The 22,890-nt window shown below is 39.8% G+C and overlaps 1 protein-coding gene across 2 annotated transcripts in view; it reads right to left on the minus strand.

The window, feature by feature from the left end:
* The window catches only part of nt5dc1 (5'-nucleotidase domain containing 1), a 78,025-nt gene that overhangs the window by 41,398 nt on the left and 13,737 nt on the right, over window positions 1-22,890 (minus strand). The window contains exons 3-7 of one of the 2 annotated variants that reach the window (XM_062043468.1): window positions 7,059-7,130; window positions 6,711-6,820; window positions 6,515-6,594; window positions 6,327-6,408; window positions 2,804-2,975 (exon numbers count right to left, since the gene is read on the minus strand). In XM_062043468.1, coding sequence (XP_061899452.1) covers window positions 2,804-2,975; window positions 6,327-6,408; window positions 6,515-6,594; window positions 6,711-6,820; window positions 7,059-7,130 — 516 coding nt within the window. Of the gene's footprint in view, window positions 1-2,803; window positions 2,979-6,326; window positions 6,409-6,514; window positions 6,595-6,710; window positions 6,821-7,058; window positions 7,131-22,890 lie in introns of both variants that reach the window. The other variant, XM_062043467.1, reaches the window with a different exon arrangement.

Here is a 22,890-nt window from a genome sequence, read left to right on the forward strand (position 1 = left end):
ATCAATGAGATAAGGTAAGAACAGAATAGAAACTGCTGTGGAACTAGTTACAATGCAATATGCCATGGAAATACAATGTTAACACTTTTGTACAAATAAGTACAGTTGCACTTGTTTTTGCAAATGTGTTTATTCTGTAAAGGAATAAGTTAAATGTTTAAAATTGTTTAAACTATTAAAATGACTGGTTAATAGTGCTATTATGAATTGCAATGTCAGTACTATTTTTTTTCCTGCTATTTCAAAAGCACTTGTTTTAATAAATAAATACAGCGTTTTAAAAGCATACACAATCTGTGTAAAAATATTAGTCTGTGCTTAAAAGGACTTGAAAGGACTCGAAACTCAAAATGCAGGACTTGTGACTTGACTTGAGACTTTCCAGTCTTGACTTTGGACTTGACTCGGGACTTGCCTGTCTTGACTCGGGACTTGACTCGAGACTTGAGGGCAAAGACTTGAGACTTACTTGTGACTTACTTACTTACTTACTTACTGTATACTATACAGTAAGTATGTGTCAATGAAAGGGCATTTTATGACTTTTCTTAATTTGATTACATGTTATAGTATAATATTATTGTTATAATTGTATTGCATGTTTTTGTATCTCTTTAAATTAGGTAACCAGGGACTGTAAATGGAAATGAGCTAATTAGCTATAATCTGGTGCAGAACATATCTGTGTTTGAGTTTAATGTCTCTGTGCATTGTCCCTTCAAATAAAGACTAAACAAAAAAACAGGCTGCAGAAAAAAAAGAAAAAAAAAGAGAATAGGTTTAATTGTAGCCTGTCATGTGGTAAAATAATCAATCCACAAGGCTAGGTGGGTGGGCCTTCTACCCAGTTTGGTTGGCTGTGTTTGGTTTGATGTTTTTGTGTAAAGCCTTGCTATTATTGTTGTTGTTGACATCCTTTTTAAGGGGGAGTGATTGTTGGCATACAGGCTGGGCTATGTGCTGGTGTGTTACGACAATGAAGTGTGATGCCGTAAAGGAGTTTGACCCACGCCCGTTGGAAGTGTCTTAGATGAAAAAAACAAGTTGTGTGAGTCTGTGTGTCCTTGGATATAACAAATATGTTGTGTTTTAAACCCTGGTTTTATGTTTAGGGTTGTTGTCCTGCTGTTAGGTGAACCTCCGCTTGGTTGGGGGTCGGCAACCCGTGGCTCTTTAGCGCCGCCCTAGTGGCTACCTGGAGTTTTTTCAAAAATGTATGAAAATGGAAAAAGATGAGGAAAAATATATTTTTTATTTTAGTATGGTTTCTGTAAGAGGACAAACATGACACAGACCTCCCTAATTGTTAGAAATCACACTGTTTATATTACACATGCTTCAGTTATCAGAGACTACTTGGCGAGCGACGTTTGGTCCTACTAATTTTGCCGGTCCTTGAACTCACCGTAGTTTGTTTACATTTACAACTTTCTCCGACGTGTTTTTTGCCACTCCTTTTTTGTCTCATTTTGTCCACCAAACTTTTAATGTTGTGCGTGAAGGCATAAAGGTGAGCTTTGTTGATGTTATTGACTTGAGTGGAGGGCTAATCAGGTATATTTGGTCACTGCATGACTGCAAGCTAATCGATGCTAACATGCTATTTAGGCTAGCTGTATGTACATATTGCATCATTATGCCTCGTGTGTAGGTATATTTGAGCTCATTTAATTTCCTTTAAGTCCTCTTAATTGGATTTGCATGTCTCATGACACATTCTATGTATGTAATATTGCCTGCATTTCTGATAGTTGTATAGACCACAGCAAACGTTACCCAGCTTGCAAAGACTGTAATAAATCCATTAGAAGAAGACAGCCTGCCTTTTCCTTTAACTTGGACACATACATCTATACCTTTGGCATTTCTAAGCCAGTAATTTCCAGAAGTTATCTCACCCTCTGAGAAGTCTCCATTTTACTAATGATTTTGAATGTTGTAAAAATGTGCAGAATAAATATTAAATTTCCACATTTCTGTTAACAAAGATTTGCATCAGCCTGCGACACATAGTCATTTTCATAGTAGGCTAATATAGACACTTACATCATGTGTTGTTGTCATTATAACACTTTTACAAGGCTTTTAATTTTTTGCAGATTTTTTTTTGTATTTTCGGTCCAATACGCCTCTTTCAACATTTTGGGTTGCCCACCCCTGGCCTAGGTCTAAACTCTTAGGCAGACTCCAACAGGTTTTCTTCCAAGATTGCCCTGTATTTGTCTCCATCCATTTCAATTCAACTCTGACCCTCTTCTCTGTCCCTGATGAATAGAAGCACCCCCTGAGCCTGATGTTGCCACCACCATACTTGACAGTGGGGATGGTGTGTTCAGAGTAATGTGCAGTGTTAGTTCTTCGCCACACACAGCGTTTTGCATTTAGGTAAAAAAGTTACACTATTGTCTTGTCTGACCAAAGCACCTTCTTCCACATGTTTGCAGTGTCCCCAACATGGCTTCTGGCAAACTGCAAATGGGATTTCTTATGGTTTTCTTTTAACAATGGCTTTTTTATTGACACTCCCCCATAAAGACCACATTTCTCTGTAGAGAAAAAGCGCTATATAAACATAATTCACTTCATTAAGGGGTATGAATACTTTTGCGAGTATTTCGGATTTGTTTCGGTGATGAGGATTTTACTGTTTGAGCCTGTGTTGTTAAAATAAAAGAACTGCGAAACATTTTTGAAAGAAAACTAAAAACTCTTGAGTAGGAGCTGATCATAGAGATTTGATCAAACATTATTGTATTAAACAATGCAGAAAATAGGTCTGTACATTTTTAATCAGAAACCTTACCCCAGGATGTGTTCACAGATGAGCCTGCAGTAGTCACTGTGGGAGCTGGTTATAAGGAGAAGGACTTTTCCCGCATTCTTCATGCTCCGTAGCCAGGTCTTGACCGAGTCAGAACAGGTCTGCAAGTAACGGCCGGGGTCTCTTTTTACACTTGGAAAGTAAGTCCCTGCATCTTCTGAAAAGAATTTTAAAAAGCCATCAAGATGAGACAAGTGATCACTATTATTACCGGTAATTGCTTACCAAATAATGTACAAATGTGCTAATTTGGATTTCCAAATGTGAACTCTAAATAAATATTCCAGCTGTGGATTATTTAACAACTAATACACAGTTATAACTTTGTTGTGAAATATGTCTCTGCTCTGCTCTCTGTATCAAGACCATTCGCTGCTGCCTGGAGCCTCTTGTGTCATGTCTTCTCGTCTCATGCCCTCCCAACTGCTCTGAGGTCTAAAAAAATAAAAATGTATTGGTGTTCATTTATCTACAACATTTTACATGGGACTCTTTTGTCAACATGGGCCAATACAAAGCTCAATTAGCTGCTAAACTCAGACGAAAAAATAGCGCCATTGCAACCTTACGCCTTGGTTTGAGGGACCACATGAGAAGGAAGGAAAAAGCAATATTTACATATACAGAGCCTCTGTAGGTTTCAACAAGTAAAATTTAAGACTTTTTAAGACCATGATGAATAGTAACACCATATCAGAGCCATCCATCTTCTACCGCTTGTCCCTCTCTTTGATATTGGTATCATTATTTCCTATTTTTCTTGTTACATTATGGCTTTTTGTTAAGATTTTGTGTTGGTTTAATCAGATTTTATTTCCACAATGTGCCACAGGTCCGTAAAAACGCTAAGTTCCACAAGTGGCCCCTTTGAACACCACTGTTTTATGTATCTCACCAAAGGTCAAGGTGTTGCCAAACGACTAAACTCGGTCTTCTTAGAATTTATGAAAGCGATAAAGGTTGGGTTGCACGCTCTGGGGCTTTTCTCCAAGCTGTGGTAATACACACTCCGTGGTCTTGTGGTGGCCTGTGTTTGATCACCGAATAAAAGCATGACGCAAGAAACAATCTCTTTCACTTCACAAAATGTGCACCGTGGATAGCTTACGCTACATCTTACTTGCTTTGCTAGAGTGTCTATGAGTTTTGTTGTGGAGCGCAGTTACGATGCATACCGCCACAGTTCCATACAATTTTTTTTACGAGCGAGGGCAAAAGCGAACGCTAAAATTAGCTTTTTTCACAGGGCAAATTTAATTTGTGGCCACAAATAAAGGGCTATAATAGGAAACACTAATGTGTGTGTGTGGAGAGCGCCATGTGTGTATGGAGAGCGCTCTTACGAAGGGAGGAGCCTACGGTATAGCCTGTAGACACGAGATATGATATATGATTGTGGAGAGGCGGGGCCGGCGAGCGAACAGCGAGGCAGGGCACGCCGGGAGCGACGCCGCAATCGTGCCCAGGTGCGGCAAGGAGGCGTGGACGGCGAGCGAGCGGCGAGGCGGGGCGTGCCGGGAGCGACGCCGCAATCGTGCCCAGGTGCGCGGTACGCGCAACAGGGCACGATCATCCAATCTCCTCTCGCTGAAGAAAAGGGGAGCAGCAGAGAGAGAGGGGGGAGAGACTGGAAGGAGCCACACTGAAGCTGACGCGGAGCGAGAGCGGAGGAGAGCCAGAGACGGACGACGACGAGCGAGCGAAGAAGAGGAGCTGAAAAGCGACCGGGACTGAGGTTTTGTTTGAAAAAATAAAACAAACGTCAAACTGCTCAAGGATGTCTCTAGTTGATGGTCCATGGAACCCACAAGACGGCACGAGTCTGTCACAATGAGATGCATCAATTCAACCTATTTTTTTAAATTGTCAATCTGATTACTAGGGTTGTGAACGATAAACCGATGCGACCGAGTATTCGGTTCAACAAGTGAGCGATTAGATTGCATCGGTAGCAGACTCCTCAATCAATGCGAATAATCCATAAATTCCTAGCTGAATCGGTTATAGAGTCATGGATCGGTTATCGCGAGACTTTGCATGGGTTGGCTAGATTACAATATGCGTCAGCGTCTCTAAAACATCGCGAGAGCTGAAGCTACTCGCCAAACGCGGTAGCCGCCTAGCTGGTATTAGCACGAGTGATAAACAGAGACAACACGGAAAATGAATGTGGAGGAGAACGAAAGCGTCAGTCTGACCGAAGGTGATAATGGACGGAGAAATATTTTCAAAAAACCCACTACAGTGGTGGAAAGAGCAGCAGGACTTGCCACTGCTGTCATCTCTCGCTAAAAGACACCTCTGCAACCTGTTGTGCCGGGAAACGGACCCCTGCCGTAAAATGCACCCCCTGACGCGGGAGCGCGCTTACGTCACTCGTCTCGAAAAGTATATCTAAACTCGGCTGACATCGCCTCTTTTAAATCGCCTCTTTCGGCATAAAAAAGTACATAAAGTGAAATAATCCAAGTTTTCTTTACTTGTGGATGGATTACAAATTGTGAGCCTTTAATGATTTCGCCGTCATTCAAGTGGCTGAAATCGCCTCTTCCGGCATAAAAAAGTACATCGAGTGAAACACACGGAATCTGAACGTGTGTTCAGTACTGCGGGAGACATTTTTTCCACAAAACATAGTCTGCTCAAACATGAGCATGTGGATCAGTTGATTTTCCTTAAAAAAAATCTGCCCTCCAAAAAAACAGGACAGTGATGATGAAAATGCACAGGCATAGAGTAAGTGAACTACTGCTTTTTGACCTGGGAAACGGTACCTCTCACACAGTAGTTTGATTTTTCTTTTTACATATGTATTTATTTTCTCTATTCTTTTACACAAAGCACTTGTCACTGTGCTAATTGTTGCCACATTTTGAGATGTGTACTAGGTGTGTAACTTGTTTACATTGTAATGTTGCACCTTTGTTACCTACCTCTTGTGTTCATTGTTACCTACCTCTAGTGTTCAAAACACTATATGCTCAGGTTGAAATATTGAATCTTTGTTACCTACCTCTAGTGTTCATTGTTACCTACCTCTAGTGTTCAAAACACTATATGCTCAGGTTGAAATATTGAATCTTTGTTACCTACCTCTAGTGTTCAAAACTATGCTCAGGCTGAAATATTGCACTTTGTTGTTACTATTCTGTGCTACTTTTACCTCTAGAGTTCCCATCCTACAATTCAGACAGAATTTTTTTGGTCCATGTCTAAAGATAAATACATTGACATGTGATTTTGTTATTCTGTTGTTGTTTTTTTGCCAGTGCCGTAAAGCCACAATGCTTGGGGATTTGGAGTCTTGAATATTAACCGTCAAATCGAATCGTATCGTTCGGAATCGAATCGAATCGGTCTGTAATAAAAGGATGTCGTTTTTGAATCGAATCGTAACCTGTGTATCTAGATGCATATCGAATCGTTTATTAGAGAGAGATGTGCAACCCTACTGATTACCATATAAAACCTTGGTATCATCAAAAGGTTAGGACAAGATGCATACCTCTGAATGCAGCTGTGTTGTAATTGTGGTCGATGGCAGCAACCATGTCTTTCCAAAAGTCTGAATTCACTTCATTTCCCCACTGTTGACATAATATAAACCACATACAAGGAATCATCAAAGTTTTTTCTCATAAGAATGTCTATCATTTACATTAAACTAGATTTAATATAAAAACAGTATATTACCTTGTGCAACATGTCCACAACTCTTCCGCAGAGGAGCGCACCAGGTAGATCAAAGTAGTTGTCATATAAATAGTATTTGGCTGTGTAGTTAAAAACAAAATAAAAACAAATTAACTAAACAAATACTAGAAATGTTCGGCATATTTGATAGAACAAATACATAATGCATTACAAGAAGTAAAGTAATTAAAGATACCAGATTTAGCGAAAGAGGTATTGAGGCTGTTAAAGTGCTTCCACTTCCTTTCTGGACCATAATGTTTGATGATCTCGTCTGTGCTCAGGTCAGTAGTTCCATGTGTCGCTCTAATTAAGGAAAACATTCAAGTTATGACTCATTCTGCTTCCAAAGGACTCAAGAACTTGCATGTAAAAGTAAATTAGATGTTTCTGGAAGTGTATGAAATGTTTATAAAATGTGTGTATCAATGTTTTAGATGTATCATAAATCAAATAGGTATTCATTGTGGGATAACCTCCAGCCATGCCTGCAACCGCAAAGCGGTAGAAAATGCATGGATGGATGGATGTTTCAAGAGCATACCTCAATACAGATCCATCCTCAGCGAGCTTCACTAAGTTTCCATCTTCAAGGTCCACCACTAACCCTTTAAAACTGGAAACAAAATTAACCATTTTAAATAATTGTTGAACTGTTAAATGTATTGTTGTCTATACTTGTCTGGCAAATACCAATTGAACTGGCTGTTGTTGAGCTGTGAATACAATCACAAGATGCTTGGAACATATGACACTTATTTATTATATTGCAAGTGTAACTTCTCAATGCAAGCAGTCCAGCAGGCAGTTGCTCTAGTGATGACGGCTCACGGCGATCGTGAATTTAAAACAATGGTTTCGTCTTTTCGGGAGAACGACTTGCCATGGTTTGGACCTGGGCTTCTCATAAAGTACCGATACCCTTTTCTTTCTATTATTCTGAGTGCTATTTTTGTCCCGCTTGTGGCTCAACAGTAATTGAAAGCAGCTAGATTTTTCCCACGCAACAGAATTGACCAAGGGTCAGAAAGGACGCGTGCTGGAGTCTATCCCAGCTGCATTTGGGCAGATGGCGGGGTACACCCTGGACAAGTCGCCACCTCATCGCAGGGCCAACACAGATAGACAGACAACATTCACACTGACATTCACACACTAGGGTCAATTTACCGGTAGTGTTGCCAATCAAGAATCCCCAGGTGCATGTCTTTGGAGGTGGGAGGAAGCCGCAGTGCCGGGAGGGAAAACATGCAAACTCCACATATATATAAAAAAATAATATATATATACACATACATACATACACAGACTTGTCTAGGGTGTACTTCCACCAAAATGCACCTGGGATAGGCCCCAGCACCCCCGAGAGAAAAAAGCGGTAGAAAATGGATGGATGGACATACATACACACATATACATAAACACACACATTCCTTAGGTCAGGAAAAAACACCAAGAGGCTATTTCATTCCTACTCCGGTATTGATGCGATAAATATCCGATATATATATATATATATATGTATATATATATATATATATATATATATATATATATATATATATATATATATATATATATATATATATATATATATATATTCATTTATTTACTAGGGGTGTAACGGTACACAACAATTTCGGTTCGGTACGTACCTCGGTTTAGAGGTCACGGTTCGGTTCATTTTCGGTACAGTAAGAAAACAACAAAATATGGTTATTTATTTACCAAATTAGTAAACAATGGCATAACGTACATATACACACAGGGTCCATTGCCAGGGTTAATGTGGTCAACATATGTAAAATAACAACTAAATAAGATAAGGCTCAGAATGGTTTCTTAACAAAACCTTTCTACATATAAAGTGCTTTTTTTGATTGATTGATTGAGACTTTTATTAGTAGATTGTACAGTACATATTCCGTACAATTGACCACTAAATGGTAACACCCCAATAAGTTTTTCAACTTGTTTAAGTCGGGGTCCACGTTAATCAACATTAAACTGCCTGAAGTTGTAACTCAGATTAAATAAAATGACAAAACTTTTCTTCTTCATATAAAAAGTGCAACATTAAACAGTTTCAAGTCAACTCAGCCTCAGATTAACTTTTCTCCCCCCCCCCCCAGCCTGACTAACTTGGCAGTAAGAGGATATATGGGCTTATTGTTCTTCCACCATAGAAGTGGGTCAAAATGTAGCTTTTAATGCAATATGGTCTTAACTCTGCTGCTATAAAAACATTTGTTATTGCTTTAGCTCTGTGTTGCACCTTTCCTGCTTCCGGCTCCCAGACCGTAGTCGAGGAGCGCAAGAGAGACACGGCTCCAGGGCCGATGTATTCTCAGGGGCAACACCTTTCACTCTACCCGGCAGTGGGTCTCCACAGCTCCGGACTCCAGGGTAAATGACGAGTCCGGCGATTAGTTGCAAATCGTGGCTTTATTGAGGTCTTGCACACAGCCAATCCAACAAAACACTAGCCACTCCATGCACTCCCGCTCCCTCACCTCTCTCGCCCACACACTCACATACGTCACTCACCTCACATGCTGTCACATATTAAAGGGCCACACACACACACATACGCTACTCTCATAACACCTGCCTGACTTGCCGAGGAGAGGCTGCTTGAATGGGGAAAGTCGGGGTGGGCGGGGCCGGGGGGCAGGGTTAAGGGGGGAGGAGAATATTTATAGCTAGAATTAACTGAAATTCAAGTATTTCTCATATATATATATATATATATATATATATATATATATATATATATATATATATATATATATATATATATATATATAAGAAATACTTGAATTTCAGTTAATTCTAGCTATAAATATATATATATATGTATTTTATTATATATATATATATATATATATATATATATATATATATATATATATATATATATATATATATATATATATATATATATATATATATATATAATAAAATAAATACTTGAATTTCAGTGTTCATTTATTTACAAGTATACACACATAACACTCCTCTACTCATTGTTGTATTTGAAAGTGCAATGCTTTGCAGCCAGTAGCACAGCCTTTGAAGGAGCATAGGTAATATTCTGGGTTGGAGTCAATAACCAGGCGAGGTGATGAAGTTACGTCTCTTAACTTCATACTTCAGAACCGACTCCCACACTTGCCGTCAGGGTGCGCGATACAACGTAAAACGTTGACCAATTAAAACACTATATGGTATAGTGTTCTGTAACCACAGAACACTTCTGTGGTTACTTTTTGGTTGGCCAAGCGGACGTGACGACAGGCTGTCCTCACTCAGGTCCGCAGACTTGGAGGGGGTGTGCCTTAAGTCCGGCTGGAAATCGGGAGAAATTCTGGAGAATGGTTGTCCCGGGAGATTTTCAGGAGAGGCACTGAAATTCGGGAGTCTCCCGGAAAATTCGAGAGGGTTGGCAAGTATGACATACACACACACATATATAAATATACAAATATAACTCAGCTAATATTTGGCATCAATCCAAGCAGCTGTGTGCGCGTCTACGTATCTACATGTTATGTGTACAGGGGAGCTGGTTGACTTATGAGAGTAGTGTATGTGTGTTTGTGAGAATGGCAACGTGTTGGCTGAGTGACGTCAGTGAGTGAGTGAGTGGACGAGTAAAGAGAGGGAGAGGTAGCGCTTACACTACGCAGTACAGTGATGAACGGGTCCGGTTGTGTCCTGCAAAACTAATAACAAAGCAACCAGAATGTCACAAATCGGCGGCCTCGAATTCTGACCGGAAAGCAGAGCTTAGCAGAACCATTGTAAAGTGAAGGGTTACCCCCGACGAAAACATCAACCCTGAGGGGAACGTCTGCCCTATGCTCCTTGACGACAGTCTGCACCGGAGCCAAACAGCAGGACAGGTGTAACAACTACATTATTACCTGTCATTCTTTAAACTCCTTGTGCAGATCTGAATGTTCATTATTTAAATGTTTACTTAAGTTTGAAGCAGTGGTGGTAATACTAATCGGCACGTTTGGCGAGGCGTGTTTTAAAGTAACACTTGAAGCGCGGCGCTTCCTTGTTTAAAGCGTCACCTTTACCGTTAGTTTTGAAGACCAAATACCTCCATATTGCGCTTCACGCATCCTTTTTATTAACCAGTAGAATTGTCGTTATTTGCCATTCTTCCTCCCCAAGATGTTATTGCTTGTTTGCACTTTGTGTGTGCGTTTTGACACCGTCAAAATAATGCGCCTCGGCTCTGTAGCCATCGCCAGAGATGACAAAACGGTACCGGTACTTTTCAAAGGCAGCATAGTACCGATTTCAATCAATTAGTATCGCGGTACTTTATTAGTACCGCTACACCGTACAACCCTAATATATACATATACTGTATACATATCTACGTATACATATATATTAGGGCTGTGAATCTTTGGGTGTCCCACGATTAGATTCAATATCGATTTTTGGGGTCACGATTCGATTCAAAATCGATTTTTTTTCAATTTAACACGATTCTCGATTCAAAAACGATTTTTTCCAAGATTCAAAACGATTTTCTATTCATTCAATACATATGATTTCAGCAGGATCTACCCCAGTCTGCTGACATGCAAGCAGAGTAGTAGATTTTTGTAAAAAGCTTTTATAATTGTTAAGGACAATGTTTTATCAACTGATTGCAATAATGTAAATTTGTTTTAACTATTAAATGAACCAAAAATATGACTTATTTTATCTTTGTGAAAATATTGGACACAGTGTGTTGTCAAGCTTATGAGATGCGATGCAAGTGTAAGCCACTGTGACACTATTGTTCTATTTTTTTTATTTTTTTATAAATGTCTAATTATAATGTCAATGAGGGATTTTTAATCACTGCTATGTTGAAATTGTAACTAATATTGATACTGTTGTTGATAATATTCATTTTTGTTTCACTACTTTTGGTGTGTTCTGCATCGTGTTTGTGTCTCCTCAATTGCTCTGTTTATTGCAGTTCTGAGTGTTGCTGGGTCGGGTTTGGTTTTGGAATTGGATTGCATTGTTATGGTATTGCTGTGTATTTTTTTGTTGGATTGATTAATTAAAAAAAAAACAAAATAAATAAATAAAAAATCGATTTTTAAAAAAATGAAAATCGATTCTGAATCGCACAACGTGAGAATCGCGATTCGAATTCGAATCGATTTTTTCCCACACCCCTAATATACACTACCGTTCAAAAGTTTGGGGTCACATTGAAATGTCCTTATTTTTGAAGAAAAAGCACTGTACTTTTCAATGAAGATAACTTTAAACTAGTCTTAACTTTAAAGAAATACACTATACATTGCTAATGTGGTAAATGACTATTCTAGCTGCAAATGTCTGGTTTTTGGTGCAATATCTACATAGGTGTATAGAGGCCCATTTCCAGCAACTATCACTCCAGTGTTCTAATGGTACAATGTGTTTGCTCATTGGCTCAGAAGGCTAATTGATGATTAGAAAACCCTTGTGCAATCATGTTCACACATCTGAAAACAGTTTAGCTCGTTACAGAAGCTACAAAACTGACATTCCTTTGAGCAGATTGAGTTTCTGGAGCATCACATTTGTGGGGTCAATTAAACGCTCAAAATGGCCAGAAAAAGAGAACTTTCATCTGAAACTCGACAGTCTATTCTTGTTCTTAGAAATGAAGGCTATTCCACAAAATTGTTTGGGTGACCCCAAACTTTTGAACGGTAGTGTGTATCTACATATACATATACATATATCTACGCCATCAGACTGTACAACTCCTCTCTGGGGGGAGGGTAATAGGATGACAGGGGATGCAAAACAATAACATAAATTATTTATTATTTACTTTTTAAATTATAGCTCAATTCTGTACACTGCTGCTGGAATTTTAATTTTCCTGAGGGAACTCTCCTGAAGGAATCAATAAAGTACTATCTATATACATATAGATATACATACATATCTACATATACACATATAGATATACATACATATCTACATATACACAAATATATTTACATACTGTACATACACACATACATATACACACACAGTTTACATAAATACATACCCCATTCATCCAAACAAATCACTATGTCTGTTTCAGTCACTCTGTTATTTAGTCACTACAGTAATTACAACTTGTCTTCACATCCACAGGAACCACATGGGTTAGCCTACTCTATACAGTATTTACAACCTTACTAGTGTTCGCTTCACAGCCACAGATGGTTCATATAGATATTTACACATTACTTTGGTTCATTCACACATTACTTTGGCATTTTTGCTTAGATGGCTCTGACATGAGCCTTCCTAGCAAATTTCTGAGCAGCTTGCATTTTCGGACCAAGGGGATGGCTCAAATGCAGAGAGGAATTGCACCACACCTAGTGTGTGTGTGACTATCAGTGGTACTTTAACTTTATGTTTCTGCTTTAGTGGATTCTGCCTTGGATTGTATAGCCAATTTCGGTCTCTTCAACTCCCTCTCCACTTCTAACAGCTCCAAATGCAAAAATCATGCAAAAATCATAGAGTGTAAACAATGTTTATTCTACTAGCTAACTTCCTTTATCTGAATAGCCATTTGTGATTCATAGCATGAAATAACAAATAGCTTGCAGTAAATGTTGTTTATCCACTCCACTCCACTTTATTTATTTAGCACATTTAAACAACAAAATGTTTCCAAAGTGCTGCACAACAAAAATAAATACATATAAAACCAATATAAAATAAATATGATTAAAAACAATTTTAAAGGGTAAAACCAATTAAAACAGTAAATAGAAATCAACATTTTAAAACACAGAGGACAACAGAGGACCACACAACTCACGTAGTGTTAAAAGCCAGAGAATAAAAGTGGGTCTTAAAGGCCTACTGAAATGAATTTTTTTTATTTAAACGAGAATAGCAGATCCATTCTATGTGTCATACTTGATCATTTTGCGATATTGCCATATTTTTGCTGAAAGGATTTAGTAGAGAACAACGACGGTAAAGATCGCAACTTTTGGTATCTGATAAAAAAAAAAGCCTTGCCCCTACCGGAAGTAGCGTGACGTAGTCAGTTGACAGGCTCCTAATATTTTCCTATTGTTTTCAATGCAGCTAGAGCGATTCGGACCGAGAAAGCGACGATTACCACATTAATTTGAGCGAGGATGAAAGATTCGTGGATGAGGAACGTTAGAGTGAAGGACTAGAATGCAGTGCAAGACATATCTTTTTTCGCTCTGACCGTAACTTAGGTACAAGCTAGCTCATTGGATTCACACTCTCTCCTTTTTCTGTTGTGGATCATGGATTTGTATTTTAAACCACCTCTTATATATATATATATATATATATATATATATATATATATATATATATATATATATATATATATATATATATATATATATATATATATATATATACACATACACATACTATATCCTCTTGAAAATGAGAGTCGAGAACGCGAAATGGACATTCACAACAATACTATTAAACCGTGGACATGTAAATACACGGTTAATGCTTTCCAGCCTGGCGAAGGTTAACAATGCTGTCGCTAACGACGCCATTAAAGCTAACTTAGCAACCGGACCTCGGGGAGCTATGCTAAAAACATTATCTATCCACCTACGCCAGCCAGCCCTCATCTGCTCATCAACCCTGTGCTCACCTGCGTTCCAGCGATCGACGGTGCGACGAAGGACTTCACCCGATCACAGATGCGGTCGGCGAGACGGAGGAAGTTAAGGTGAGTTCGGTGGCTAACGCGTCTGCTATCCATCTCTGTCCTCCTGGCTGAGTTGCTGTAGTCCGTCGCTAATACACCGATCCCACCTACAACTTTCTTCTTTGCAGTCTCCATTGTTCATTAAACAAATTGCAAAAGATTCACCAACACAGATGTCCAGAATACTGTGGAATTTTGAAATGAAAACAGAGCTTTTTTGTATTGTATTCAATGGGGTACCAATACTTCTATCAACCGTTTACGTCACGCGCATACGTCATCATATCTAGACGTTTTCAACCGGAAGTGTGGCGGGAAATTTAAAATTGCACTTTATAAGTTAACCCGGCCGTATTGGCATGTGTTGCAATGTTAAGATTTCATCCTTGATGTATAAACTATCAGACTGCGTGGTCGGTAGTAGTGGGTTTCAGTAGGCCTTTAAGACGAGACTTAAAACACTCCACTGTGGGAGCAGTTGGAACATGGAGGGGCAGAGTGTTCCAGAGCTTAGGGCCGACCACAGAGAAGGCCCTGTCTCCCCTGGTTTTAAGTCTGGTCTTGGGCACTACGAGCTGGAGATGGCTCTCGGACCTCAGAGCATGCGCAGGATTGTAAATTTGGATGAGGTCCGAGATATACTGAGGTGCCAGTCCATGTAAAGCTTTAAAAACAAACAGCAAGGTTTTAAAATCAATTCTAAGATGAACAGGGAGCCAGAGCAAACTCTTAAGAATTGGGGTTATATGCTGGCGTTTCCTGGCCCCTGTTAAAAGTTGTGCTGCCGTGTTCTGGACTAACTGCAACCGGGAGAGAGCTTTTTGGCTAATGCCAGCATAAAGTGCATTGCAGTAGTCCAGGCGACTTGAAATAAAAGCATGCACGACTTGTTCAAAAAGGTTAAAAGATAAAAAACGGTTTTAACTTTGCTAAAAGACGAAGATGATAAAAACACGATTTTAAAACGCCATTGACTTGTTTGTCAAGTTTAAAATCGCTGTCTATAGTTTGTTTCAAAATTAATAAACTATTCAACATCAAAATATAAACAGTTGAAATAATCAAAAAAATGTCAGCTACTGTCTTGTTGTAAAACACCATTGAAAATGAAATTTTGCATTTAGACAGGCTATACTGCAGCAAAAGTCATCACATCCACACCACGATCATGTTTGTTCTTAAATGTGTATTCCACACGAGAGCAGTTTTGATTTGGGCTTATATGGTAAACAACTCAACATGGTAAACAACTCAAATGAATGTTTTATCCAGGCGCATACATTTGTTCAAATGTGGCCAAGTAGACGCATTGTGGGTTTCATGGACGTCTTCTACATCGCTAAAAGAAAAATCAGAGGGAGAGAACCCCCTTCCCATCTTCCATTAGTTTTTTTAATATATAAATCGCCCGCTTGAAAATATCCTCTTCTCTTCTCTGACTTTCTCGTCGTCATTTGGGATGTGCGTGTCTGTTGTGATTTCCCTTCCTGGTTCGATGACCCGCCCTATCTGGCCTCTGATTGGCCTGTCCCTAATGTTTTGCCCTAATCTTAACCAATCGTGACTCATCGTAGTAAACCAACCAACCAATCATGGATTTTCTTATACGTAGACCAGGGGTGTCAAACTCAAATACAGAGTGGGCCAAAATTTAAAACTGAACAAAGCCGCGGGCCAAGGTTGAACAAATTAACCTTTTAATAGGGACCCAAACAAGTTTTGCATTGAATATTGAACAAGCGAGGCTTATATAACTTTATAGTGACATCGAGTTTCAAATAATAATAATATTTAAAAAATATCAATGGCATATAAATAAATGATAAATGGGTTATACTTGTATAGCGCTTTTCTACCTTCAAGGTACTCAAAGCGCTTTGACAGTATTTCCACATTCACCCATTCACACACACATTCACACACTGATGGCGGGAGCTGCCATCAGTGTGCCATCAGGAGCAAGGGTGAAGTGTCTTGCCCAAGGACACAACGGACATGACTAGCATGGTAGAAGGTGGGGATTGAACCCCAGTAACCAGCAACCCTCCGATTGCTGGCACGGCCACTCTACCAACTTCACCACGCCGCCCCTTTGCAGTACTAACTCTTCCGGGACGCTACAAAATACACCCTCGCTACCACCAAACCCCGCCCCACACACACACACACACCTTGTAGCGTCCCGGAAGAGTTAGTGCTGCAAAGGATTCTGGGTATTTGTTCTGTTGTGTTTATGTTTTGTTACTGTGCGGATGTTCTCCCGAAATGTGTTTGTCATTCTTGTTTGGTGTGGGTTCACAGTGTGGCATATATTTCTAACAGTGTTAAAGTTGTTTATACGGCAACCCTCAGTGTAACCTGTATCGCTGTTGATCAAGTATGCATTGCATTCACTTGTGTGTGTGTGCAGAAGCCGCACATATTATGTGACTGGGCCAGCACTCGTTGGAATGGATGAAAAGCGGACGTGACGATTTTTGGGAGGGGTACTGAAATTTGGGAGTCTCCCGGGAGGGTTGGCAAGTATGAGAATTAGCGGTGAATGCTGTGTTACCGCAGCACCGCCGTTGTATATAATCAACGGGCCAGCTCTAGTGTTAATTTGATATCGCCTCAAGGGCCAAGTGAAATTACACGGCGGGCCAGAGTTTGACACCCATGACGTAGACCAACCAATCATCATTGATTTTCCGCTATATTTTGTCCCCTGCCTGTTGATTTACACGAGTGCATTTCTCTCTTTCTCTTCTCCCTCTCTCTTCTTTTGTAGCATGTAGCATAGCTAACCGCTACATGGGTCTAAAAAATAACAAAGCTACGGAAATCGCTACATGTTTAAAAAGTAGCGAAGCTCCTGCCAAGCTACTGGGAAATGTCGTTAAGCTATGTAGCTTCGATTTTAAAGATAATAATTTTTAATGGAAAAACGTTGTTTTTACCACTGCATCCACAAACTGGAATGGATTATCGGGAAAACCGTAGTTGTTGGCAGGTATGGCAAAGAGACGGATCAAGATTTTAACACACATTGTAAATCAGAAAAAACAAAGAAAAACGGAAACGATTTTTTGATATTTTTACAGAGGTAAAAAAGACGGATTTCCGTCTGTAAATGGAAAAATCACATGCCTGATACATACATATATGTACATACATATATATATAAATATATAACACATATATATCTATACTATATATATATATATATATATAACACATATATCTATACTGTATATGTATAAATACATATATACACATACATCTTTTATATATATATACATATATACACGCACGCACGCACGCACGCACGCACGCACGCACGCACGCACGCACGCACGCACGCACGCACGCACGCACGCACGCACGCACGCACGCACGCACGCACGCACGCACGCACGCACGCACGCACGCACGCACGCACGCACGCACGCACGCACGCACGCACGCACGCACGCACGCACGCACGCACGCACGCACGCACGCACGCACGCACGCACGCACGCACGCACGCACGCACGCACGCACGCACGCACGCACGCACGCACGCACGCACACACACACACACACACACACACACACACACACACACACACACACACACACACACACACACACACACACACACACACACACACACACACACACACACACACACATTCATACATATATATATATGCATGCATACATACCTATATACAGGTATACACACACTTTATATACAAACCCCTTTCCATATGAGTTGGGAAATTGTGTTAGATGTAAATATAAACGGAATACAATGATTTGCAAATCCTTTTCAACCCATATTCAATTGAATGCACTACAAAGACAAGATATTTGATGTTCAAACTCATAAACTTTATTTATTTTTTGCAAATAATAATTAACTTAGAATTTCATGGCTGCAACACGTGCCAAAGTAGTTGGGAAAGGGCATGTTCACCACTGTGTTACATGGCCTTTCCTTTTAACAACACTCAGTAAATGTTTGGGAACTGAGGAGACACATTTTTTAAGCTTCTCAGGTGGAATTCTTTCCCATTCTTGCTTGATGTACAGCTTAAGTTGTTCAACAGTTGTGGTATTTTAGGCTTCATAATGCGCCACACATTTCAATGGGAGACAGGTCCGGACTACAGGCAGGCCAGTCTAGTACCCGCACTCTTTTACTATGAAGCCCCGTTGATGTAACACGTGGCTTGGCATTGTCTTGCTAAAATAAGCAGGGGCGTCCATGGTAATGTTGCTTGGATGGCAACATATGTTGCTCCAAAACCTGTATGTACCTTTCAGCATTAATGGCGCCTTCACAGATGTGTAAGTTACCCATGTCTTGGGCACTAATACACCCCCATACCATCACAGATGCTGGCTTTTCAACTTTGCGCCTATAACAATCCGGATGTTGTTTGAGATCATTGATGTACAAGACAAATAAGAGGGGCCCCAAAACAAATCCCTGAGGCACTCCTTTATGAACAGTGACAAATTCTGGAAAAAAGTCCTCGTATTTAATACTTTGGGTCTTGTTTTGTAATTAATTTGAAAACCATGTATGTTCGGAAAGTCCAATGAGAAACCGCCTACGTTTTAAAATAGCATGATCTACTGCAGGGGTGCGCAATTAATTTTTACCGGGGGCCGCATGAGCAACCCGAGCACTGCTGGAGGGCCACATCGACAATATTTCAGTTAAATTTTGCTCAATATTATTTTTGATATACCGTAAGATAAATAATAATAATAATAATTCCATTTAACCTAACTTAACTTTATATAAAAGCAGATTGCTTTTGATGGTTTTATTTAAACTCTTAATCCTTAAATATTTATATTAGGCTGTGAAATTGAAATAAGAAAACAAAAACAATCATTGAATCACTGCAATTTATTTTTAACTTGTTCACACTTTAACTTTGTTCCACAAACAAGGAAAAACAACAAACAACTTAACAAGTTTATAGAAATACTGCAATACAACAAACAATAACTTGTTATGTTTTCCACCTCATTTTACCTCTTCAGTGCGAATAATCCAGTCTGTTCTGGGCTTGAACAAGGGCATTGAAATCTGGCTGAATGTCTGAGGTGGCTATGCGAAGGACAGCTGAGAGGTGTTCATCAGTGATAGAGGATCTGAGTGGCTATGCGAAGGACAGCTGAGAGGTGCTCATCAGTGATAGAGGATCTGTGTTTGGATTTGTTGAACTTCATCACAGAAAATGTCTGTTCACATACATAGGTGGATCCAAAGAGGACCAGAATCCTCTGAGCATGCCTCCTCAGGTGTGGAAAGTTCTCCTCTTTGAGGGAGGAGTAAAAGTCCAGCAATGAGACTGACCTGAAGTGCTCTGCCAGAAGTAGGTCAGACTGCAGGTCAATGAGCTCCATCTGAACATCGCTTGGTGCATTGTCAACACTGCAGTTGAAGGGAGAAGAAACCATGTGCATTTCACTCTCAAGAGTTTTGAAATCTTGAAATCGCCTCGAAAAAACTCTCCATGCAGTGCTTCTAACTTGCTTGAGTATTTGTGGAGGTGATCGGCTGATCTTGTGGCTTCTTTTAGTGTTGGCAAGTAGGTCAGAATGTTGTCCTTCACTTGGCTTGAGAGAAGCTGCAACTTTCTCATGAAAGCCGTCACTGCACTGTACATCTCATGCACAAAAAGGCCCTTGCGCTGCAGTTTGACATTCTGTTCGTTCATGAGTGCAGTCACATCCACAGTGAATCCGAGGTCTGCCACCCAGTCTTCATCTGAAAGTTCTGGGATGTCATGTCCTTTCTTCCCACAGAAATTCTGAATCTGGGGCCGTACTTATCAAGCTTCTTAGAGTGCCATTTTACACTTAAGTCCTGAGAATTTGCGAAATTTAGTCCTACTCTCAAACTTAAGAATAAAAGCTTTTTATCAACGTTCTTAAGTCTAAAAATCACTCCTACTCTCCACGATATTTAAGAGACCTTCAGAGGTGTCTTAAGTGGTTAGGAGTTGCCAGCAGGGGATGGCACTGAGGCGAGAGAGACGTGCGCGAACGTTCAGGGAACGGAACAATGTTTTTTTTTGTTTTTTTTGATGACGAGCAGCTGATCAAACGGTATCGTTTAGACAGAGCGGATATTATTTTTGTCACAGATTTAATACTTTTCGATTCCTTGTTGATTTCTGCATGTGTCTGCAGTGGGCTAGTATATATAGAGCCACCCACACCAGTTTCAAATTAGTTGCCTAATTAATGAATTGGAAAGAAAATGTTATGACAGTAGCGTATGTGTGTGGCCGTGAGGTGAGTGACGTCAGTGAGTGTGTGGGCGATAGAAGAGAGGGAGCGGTAGCGTGAGTGCCGGCGGGGACTAGTTTGTTTTGTATTATTTTGTAGTTTATTGTCAAAATATACACTCCCATTGTCCACTTAAATATTTCCAAGATATTTCTTTATTCTTAGACAACGGATTCCCTTCCGTGATTGGTAATTTCTATGGACACAGAAATGACGTCACCTAAACTTCCGTTTACGGCACATAGTAATGTCGTAATTCAGCTCTGAGTGTGACACTTAAGATTCAGTCCTACACTTCGCTGAAAGTGTGAGTAAGACGCTTGATAACTAACTTTTAAGTGCAGCTTTCAGCGAAGAATTTATTTACTCTTAAGTCAACTCTTAGCAGACTTCTTAGGAGTAATTCTAAGAAGCTTGATAAGTACGGCCCCTGGTCTCTCAGGTCCCAGACACTTTTCAGAACTTTTCCCAGGCTGAGCCACCTGACGTTGCTGTGGTAGCTTATGGCACTATGTTCACTCTCATTTTCCTACAAAAGTGCAACAAATTGTCTATGATTTAACGCTCTTGCTCTGATAAAGTTAACTGTTTTACTTACAGCATCAACAACATGGTTAATTTTTAACACTGTCTTACACAACACTTCCTGATGTATAATACAATGCAAAAATTTCAATTTCTGCACAGGGTTAATTTCTGTCACTTTATTCTGCATCCTCTTTAAAGTCCAACATTTTTTTTTTGGACAACCATCTGTTGTCACACCTGCCAGCTTGTCCCATTTCAGTCTTAACATGTCCAAACAGGCATTTACCTCTGTGAACAAGTGAACAACCTGTGGTTCTCCCTTTAATTGACTGGATGGCTGCCAGCTCCTCCGTGATTTGAAAGTCAGAAGTTATCCCACGTAAGAAGATGAGCAGCTGGGCGGTGTCACGTACATCACAGCTCTCATCCAAAGCCAGCGAAAAACAGTCAAAGTCGGCCGTTCTGTTCTTCAGCTGAAGCTCCAAATTTCCAGTGATGGCCTCAACCCGCCTCGTTACAGTGCGTCAGGATAGTGACACGTTCTCAAATGCGCCCCTCTTCTCCGTGCATATCAGCGCAACAGAGTCCAATAAGCACTCCTTAATAAATTCCCCGTCAGAAAATGCCTTACTTTTTCTGGCGATTTTGTGAGAAATTATGATACTTGTCCTGACGGCTGCATCTATGGGGGTGTGAAATTGGGCAAAAAGTCCTTGTTGGGTTTGCCGTTTTACCATCAACGCATCAGCCTCCCTTGCGTGCTCTTCATCGGACAGATTCCGGTATTTTTCCCCGCGCTTCGTCGTGTAATGGCGATTCAAATTATATTCTTTCAACACAGCAACCTGTGTACCACAAATTAAGCACACGGCTTTACCTTTAGTTTCTGTAAAGAAATACTTGGCAGTCCATGTCTTGTTGAAAACACGGCATTCGTCATCAACTTTTCTTTTATTAGCGTGAGCTGACATTTTGGGGGGTAATCGGGCATCACGTGTCGCTGTGCACCTTCACTCACAGGTTACACACAGACATACGTCCATAAATGACACTTTTCAAAATAAAAGCAGCACAGTTGTATTGCACGAATGACATAGATGTTTTTTTAAATTTATTTTGTAATTTGTGATTGCCGCTGTTCACATTCACTCCCAACCACGCACGCGCATACGTACACACGGAAGTAATACAAATAACGCTTTTCAAAACAAAAGCAGCACCGTTGTATTGCACATTCGACATAGATACTTTTTAAAATGTATTTTGTAGTTTATGATTGGCCTCACACGGGCCGGACAGGGACGCACAAAGGGCCGCAAGATGCCCAGGTCTGATCTACTGTGTCAAACGCTTTGGAGAGATCAATAAAAGGTGAGGCACAGTACTGTTTTTTTCATCAAGTGCTACAATTATGTCATTTACCACCTTCATTGTAGCAGTGCTGTGCTTTTTCCTGAAGCCTGATTGATAGTATTTGAATAGAGGAATTATTTCAACTGATCACAAACAAGAGATTCCAGATTTTTTGATAAGACACATACATTTGATATTGGCCTATAATTAGAAAGAATTGCTGGGTAACTCCATAATATAGCCTGAAGCAAATTTTGATAAAACAGTTACAAGGTGTTGTGCAAATAAATTATATGCCTTCAATTAAAGCAGTTAAAAACATTCCTGGATGACAATCTCACAATAAAATTGCATTTGTGGTTAATGGTTTATTTTCTTAAGAACATTTCAATTAAGCAAGCGAGTAATCACCTTGTAATTAATCAAGATTAATTCAAATTCCAAAATGTGATTGATCCGATAAAAAATATAATTTTAC

The sequence above is a fragment of the Entelurus aequoreus genome, linkage group LG04 (genome assembly GCF_033978785.1).
Source record: "Entelurus aequoreus isolate RoL-2023_Sb linkage group LG04, RoL_Eaeq_v1.1, whole genome shotgun sequence".
NCBI classification, from domain to species: domain Eukaryota; kingdom Metazoa; phylum Chordata; class Actinopteri; order Syngnathiformes; family Syngnathidae; genus Entelurus; species Entelurus aequoreus.